Source organism: Bidens hawaiensis, unplaced genomic scaffold (assembly GCF_021521415.1).
Source record: "Bidens hawaiensis isolate Kalapana, Puna unplaced genomic scaffold, B.hawaiensis_p1.1 tig00001299_1, whole genome shotgun sequence".
Taxonomy (NCBI): domain Eukaryota; kingdom Viridiplantae; phylum Streptophyta; class Magnoliopsida; order Asterales; family Asteraceae; genus Bidens; species Bidens hawaiensis.
Genome location: NW_027491074.1, coordinates 1,778,545 through 1,785,984, shown reverse-complemented (window position 1 = coordinate 1,785,984; position 7,440 = coordinate 1,778,545). Strand labels below are relative to the sequence as shown.

General features: G+C 35.4%; 1 protein-coding gene across 1 annotated transcript; it reads right to left on the bottom strand.

Annotated features, from left to right (window-relative positions):
• Nucleotides 1-3,565: 3,565 nt before the first annotated feature.
• Nucleotides 3,566-6,985, bottom strand: LOC143571011 (26S proteasome regulatory subunit 6A homolog). Its single transcript, XM_077056529.1, has 9 exons — nt 6,756-6,985; nt 5,815-5,922; nt 5,520-5,711; nt 5,206-5,397; nt 4,963-5,081; nt 4,759-4,846; nt 4,056-4,175; nt 3,839-3,979; nt 3,566-3,747 (listed from the first exon to the last, which is right to left on the bottom strand). The coding sequence occupies exons 1-9, from the start codon at nt 6,978-6,980 to the stop codon at nt 3,670-3,672; spliced, it is 1,263 nt and encodes a 420-aa protein (XP_076912644.1). The 5' UTR covers nt 6,981-6,985; the 3' UTR covers nt 3,566-3,669.
• Between the last annotated feature and the right edge of the window lie 455 nt (nt 6,986-7,440).

Genomic DNA, 7,440 nt, shown 5'->3' with positions numbered 1-7,440 from the left:
CAACAACAGCAGCAACAGGAAGGGCAACAAACTCAGCACTCTTGATCGGAGCGTTTCTTTAGAATCTCCATCAAATCATTTCTGAAAACAACATGAAAGCAGTTAAAAAGGAGCAAAAGAAAAGAAAAAATAAACGCAAAAAGAAATTGCAAGTAACACCCACCTCGGTCCCCATCAAGCATGGCCGGAAGCGTCAAAGGGTTAGGCCATATTTGACTAAGCCGCACCAAATAGAGTAAAGGCTCAAGGTAGGTCATGGCTTATGTCTTATTCTGAACCAACAGATCATAAAGCCAACATTGATTGGTGGGAGGACGGGGGCAGGGTTATCAATTTTGGAAGAAATATGACGGCGACGAGTAAGACCGGGGGTAAAAGAGGCAGAAACAAAAAAGAAGCTATCTTTCCACTTTCGGGGATAAAAGCCGGAAGGAATCTTGGAAACACAGGAAGTATATTTGTCGCTGGAACAACGCTCAAAGGTAAACCAGTCGCCATCTGCTTTTAAGCGATAAAAACGGTGAAATAAAGGAACTGTCACAAACCCATCCAACGCCCGACAAGAAACTTCAAAATGAGTAACACACAAAAAACCTAGGGGATGAACCTGAGAGAAACACAATCGATGGTATTTCAGAAGGGCCAATTGAAACTTGGTCAAAGGATAGCAAATATTTGAAAACTTAAGGTTTTTTGCATAAAGGGCTATGAAACCAGGGCGGCTGTTGGCCGTTTCTCCGGGATTCAGAAGGGTGGGAGACAGAGAAAAGGAATGTGATACTTTGAACATAGAGAGGCCATTTTTACAGAAGACATGGAAGAAGTAATTGTTGAAAGACCGTTGCGACTCATAGCGTAACAAAAAGGGGTTAAACAACAAACCTGTAGAAAGGAAAAGAGAGGGTTTTGCCGGAATAGTGCGCCGGAAGATGAAGGAGACAATAATGAAGAGAAATAATGTTGAAATGACAAATGAAGAAGAAGTGATGATGATTATGGGGAAATGGATAAACCGTCAGTTCAAAGGAGAAGGAAAGAGACAATAAGACAAATGGGCCGGATATCAAATAACTGGGCTAGGTAAACAAGAAGCCCAAAGCAAGCCCCAAGAGATAAACGAACAATTTAAAAGTACCAAAACAGGCCAAACATCGGGGACCAAGAGAAAGAAAACAAAAAAAGACTTGAAGGACAGAAGGAGTTGAGTCTATCATCCTTGTCATAAATAATAACAATAGACTGGGGGGACTTGAAGAGCCTACCTATGAGACGGGCCTCATAAGTAGGCTCCAACCCAACAGAGATAACGAGAAGCCCAATGAAACAAGCCTAGCAAGGAAGGTGTTTTAGAAGCTTTTTTGGAGGGAAACTTTTTCCCACTGCACGCCTGACCCGGGATAGGAGGCGTAACCCAGGAGATAAAGATCCAGGAAGTTGACGGACCAAAGGAAAGCAAGACAGACTAGTAGATATGTTAGACACAAACGTAACCGATGGATATTATGTAAAATATCTCCCACCTATAAAAGGAAAGGGAAGAATGATGTTAAGGCATGACAAGCATAATCACATAACACTCATTCACATAACTCGATCACCATTCTCTAGTTTAGGAACTTTACCCTTCCGAGAATAGATTCCAACACTTGTTTAAACTAAAAAGCTTTTTCCAAATACCCATTCATCAATACTTAAAGATTATTATATATCATCCAATCACCTAAATAATATAAATCGTTCATTTAAATGAATAAAGGTTTAGACCAAACAATAAGGATAGTTTATTTTTGTATATAGTAAACAATTAATATGACTGTAGGTCTAAATAATAGTAAATAATATAATCACCCCATTTCATTTTTTTAAACCATCTTCACCATCTTTTTAACCCTTTTAAACCTAAAAACCTTCTCATACGTTTTCATTTTTTTCAATTTACCCGGCAAATATGAATTCCTTCAACAATCCTATGTTCGGTTTTGGTAAATACTCTCGACAACCCAACTTAAACAATCCTGGCCCAAATAATCCGCATCCGAACATCACCCAACCGGCCCCTCAATATCCATACATGGTAGGTGTTAATTACGACCCGAGCATGAGAACATACATGCAACTACTTTAAGGTCGCTGACGTCCTTAATGTGAGGCAACTGGACATGGATCTCGATGTTTTAAATAATGAGCTATCGAAAGACAACCCGAAATACCTTTCTCTAAAGCAAATGAGATTTGTAAAAAATACAACCTTTAGTTTTAATGTAATTAATGTATATTTTTATTTTTAATGTGACTTTTTAATTAAATGTAGTTTTTTTTATTTTAATGTAATTTTTATTTATTTAATGATATATTATTTGTTTAGTTTTAATTAAAAAACAAAAAATGAAAAAAAGAACTGACTGGAAGTCCCACGACGCAAAATGTATAGGGGATGGGCATTTTGACTACACTTCATTTTTGCAAAACTAGAAAAGCTGACTAGGCGTCGCATAGCGTAAAACACCCATGAGAGGCATTTTGACTACACATGGTCTAAGGTTTAAAAGAGGCTTGGGACGAAAAAGTTCGATGTTCAACTAATAAGAAACACCTGTTTAAACAAAAAAGCTTTTTCCAGTTACCCATTTATTAATACTTAATATTATTATAGGGAAAGGTTAAGATACAAATGGATATAAAAATGAGAAGAATGAGAAAGATTTGTGGCCACACAAAAAACCTCTCAAAAAAAATTCCAAAAAAATAATAAAAAAAATCATAACTCAAAATATAAATAAAAAATTAAAAAAACAAAAATGTTTACCTCGTCATTCTCGTTCCAAAAAAAAGACACAATGCAGAGACAAAAGACACAAATGACAAAAATGACCAAAAAACACAATTATACCTAAAAAAGACGCAATAAATCGCAAAATATAACACAATACTGAACAAAATATAACACAATGTTGACTAATGTAACACAATATCAAGAAAAAAAAGACATAATTAATGACGAAAATAAATGCAAAACACAATAATAAACAGAAAGATACAATGATCTTTTTCACTCAATATTGTGTCTTTTTCGAAGGTTTTTTTTTAAGAACGAGAAAGACGGTGGAAACATTTTTGTGTTTTTACATTTTTTGTTTTTTCATTAAATTTTAAGTTATGATTTTTTATTTATTTATTTTTAATTTTTTTAAAGGTTTTTTTGTGTGGTTATAAATCATTCTCATCCTTGTGTTCCTTTTTAGAATAATACCCTATCATCTAAATCACATAAATAATATAAATCGTTCATCTAAATGCATAAAGGTTTAGACCAAACAATAAGGATAGTTTTTCTTTTGTATATTATAAACAATTAATATATGAGCATAGTTCAAAATAATAGTAAATAATATTCTAGTGTGACCCTGTAATAGTTAGAAAAGGAAATAGGGTCTAGAAAATCAAACTACAGCCATAGATGCAAGCAATGAAAATGTAGCAACGATCAAGTTGGAATATAGACCAAAAAGCGATAATGGTCAGTTACGGAGTATTAAAACCACGCCGGTCAAACTAATACTGTTATAACCGGACCATTCGTAGATAAATAAGTAGCCCTGGTACCATTACTGCAGAATTCATGCATAAACCAAACAAATTCTACCAAGTTCAGAGTAACCAAACCATAGCTTAAGCATAATAATTTAAACTTGCTTTCTTCTTGGCTTGTACTTGAATAATCCCTTCATTAAAGTCTTCATGGTTCACCTAAAATGAAAACCAAATAATTCTTCAATGCTCACAAAATACACACATTTCACATATAACATTAAAAAAAAATTTTCAAACAATTAAATACCTCAGTGGCGTCACGGCGAAGAGCTAGCATACCAGCTTCCACACAAACCGCTTTCAATTGGGCCCCATTGAAATCATCAGTTGAACGGGCCAGCTCTTCAAAGTTAACATCTGGGTGAACATTCATCTTCCGAGAGTGGATCTAAATGTACAAAGTAGTGAACTAGTTACACAAAACAAAACACTAAATTTGCATAAATGCAAGAAAGATGTGCCACCTGCAAGATCCGGGCCCTTGCTTCTTCAGTGGGATGGGGGAACTCGATCTTACGATCCAACCGACCAGAACGCATCAGTGCCGGGTCTAAAATATCTGCCCGATTTGTTGCTGCTATCACCTGCAAAACGCAAGGACAAAGGTCATGTCTAAACAGGCAAACTTTAAGGAAAGCTTGGGTCAGTATGGTTTCACCAACATACTTTCTCTTCTGATATATTTTATAACTAATTAGGGGGTGTTTGGGATTCCTTATTTTACCTCCTTATAACTTTACAATAAGTTAATAAGTTACAAAAGTGTAACTTATTAACATTACCCTCTCACATCGAAAGCAATCCCAAGCACCTTATGCTTTTTCAAAAGGTTTTATAAGTTGGTGAAAATAACCAATCCCAAACACCCTTAGTAGGATATGACTACAAAAATTATACTATTTCAATGGCAATCTATTAGTTTAAACCATGTGTATTCAAATTCATTTTTACCAGTCTTTTTTTCTTTTCATGTTTTTTCCCTTTGTTTTACCCTTTAAAAATAAAAAAATAATCCAAATTAATCAATTCATATATGGGTCGAAATTGCCACCACAAGGTCAAATCAGTGGTTGTCAAAACATGTAATTTCTGAAAAGGGTAAACCACTCCTCAACACTATGCGTGACTTCCAACCCAGCGGGCCCTATATGCTAGTTAGGTATGTACCTTAATCCGGTCATCACTGCTGAAACCATCCAACTGGTTAAGTAGTTCTAACATAGTTCTTTGGACCTCTCTGTCCCCGCTAACTTCACTGCATTTACAGCAGAATAAACCAGTAGAAATGTTACAACATTATCAAAGCCACCAGAAGAATAAACAAAATTAGCATTTATATAAAACAGTCAGATTATAGTGCAATATGCATACCTATCAAACCGCTTTGTCCCAATAGCATCGATTTCATCAATAAATATAATGCAAGGAGATTTCTCTTTAGCAAGTTGAAACGCATCACGAACAAGTTTTGCTCCATCACCAATGAACATCTACAACACCACAACAAAAGGACATTTGTGCATGAAGATGAATAAAATAATAACATGCATAAAGCAACCCGAAAAGAGCACCTATGTGGTTATGTGCGCATGCACATGGGTTATGTCTAAATACCTGAACAAGTTGAGGTCCCGCTAGCTTAAGAAAAGTGGCGTTTGTTTGAGCAGCACATGCGCGGGCCATCAATGTCTTCCCGGTTCCTGGAGGTCCATACAAAAGCACTCCTTTGGGTGGACGAACACCTAATTTTTGGAACCGCTCTTTATGTGTCATTGGCAACACTATAGCCTCGACTAGCTCTTGTATCTAATAACAAAACCAGACTTGATAACTCTTGCATTATTATTATTATTATTATTATTATTATTATTATTATTATTATTATTATTATTATTATTATTATAATAAGTTTAAACAACAGAACTTGCCTGTTTTTCAAGACCACCAATGTCATTGTAATCTTCAGTTGGTTTTTCATCAACCTCCATGGCTTTGACTCGGGAATCATACTCGGATGGCAGTGTATCCAATATCAAGTAACTATCTTTATTCACACCCACAAGATCACCAGGCTTCAGTTTATCAGGGTCAACAAGACCAACCACTGGCAAGAAGATAGTCTGCACATCATACACAATGAAATCATTCACCAATAAGTGCTATTAGATAAAAAGTTAAAATACAATATAATATGGTACTAAATGAATGATGTGATGCGTTTACCTGACGAGTAGATGTTTTAAGCACAACACATTTACCCTTCCTTTGAGAGTCTAGGTCAATATTTGCACCATCCTCTTCAGCTTCATCCTCTGGATTCATCTCCAAAATCTAAAGCAAGTCATAATACCCAAGGCATACATCAATAAAAAGGTAAAAATGGTATGATTGTCCCTATATTTTATAGGGTTGTGCATGAAATAACACAAAATTGAGCCGAAACCGAAAAAAAAAAAAAGACCAAAGCGAAAAACAAAAACAATGGTTTGGTTTTGAATTTGCATGTAATAGAAACAAAAAAAAAAAACAGATCCGAACCAAATTCATATATTTTCATTTTTAATTTTAAATAAGTTATAAGAATTTTAATATATACAAAACCCATTTATTTTAAGCCCAAATATATACTTAACAATCAGCTATTCATTAACAAAATGATTTGTGCCTAAAAACATTATTGTTGGCCAAAACTATTATTTGGCCCAAAAGTTTAGCTCTAATGGCAAAGCTTAAAAAACCAAAACTGAAAACGAGCAGTTTTAAATAATTCAAAAACTGAAGTTAGGGAAAAACCTACCCAAACTGAACCGTATTAGAAAACTGAAAAAACCAAAACCGAACAATTTTAAGAAATCAAAAACCGAAGTTAAGGCAAAACCGACCAAAAAACCTAGCCCTAACAGAAAACTAAAAAACCGAAACAGAACAGTTTCACGAAATCAAAAACCAAAGATAAGGCAAAACCGACCCAAAGCCAAAACGAAGAGCATTAAAAATTTCAAAAAGCAGGCTAAACAGACCCAAATCGAACCCTAATATTTTAGGGAAAATTGTCGAAATCATAAGTCACAACATCAAAATTTCAACAAGTATACTAACTCAAACAATGACAGTTAAGGTTATTAATTAATAATAATAATAATAGTTAAGAAACTGAGTGATACCTCAACGATGTTTCCAACCAAATAAGGAAGTTGCTTATTAAGTTTAATCTTCTCCTGATTCTCCCTAGTCTTGTCCTTGAACGACTCCAATTCAAGATTCGTTCGCTGCAATTCCTCCTTGAGGATTCGGATCTCGTTGTCCAGAAGACGAGAAGCCCTCTGGATGTCCTCGGTCGTCATCGCGGATAACTGATCGTCCTCCTCAAAGCCTGTGTCTTCCGCCATCGCACGAGAGATGTCCGAAAGAAAAGAAAGCTTGTGTATTCAGGCCTCCCTATGCATATAGTTTCGGGTCGGGTTACGCCCATTCTCTATTCATATCTTCCAAAAAAGAAAAAAAAAAAAGGTGTTGCATTCTCCGTACATGGCCCATGCCAATGTCATTAACGTGTTTCCTAAATGTTGCCGTGGGAAGTGTTTTTGTGAAATGGTTAGCTGAGTTGTTGCTGGATTAGGCATATCTCATCTCAACCTGATTGTCTTTAATAAGGTCCCAAGTATACTCAAAGTATTTTGGTGGTATATGCTTTGTTCTGTCAATTTTGATATACCATTCCTTCATGCATTCTCTTGAAGCTTCATGCAGTGCAATGACTTCAATGATTTGAAGATGCTGTAACAGTGTTTTATTTTTTAGAACGCCATGAAATCGCGGTTCATCCATTCTTAAATTGTATCCAGTTTG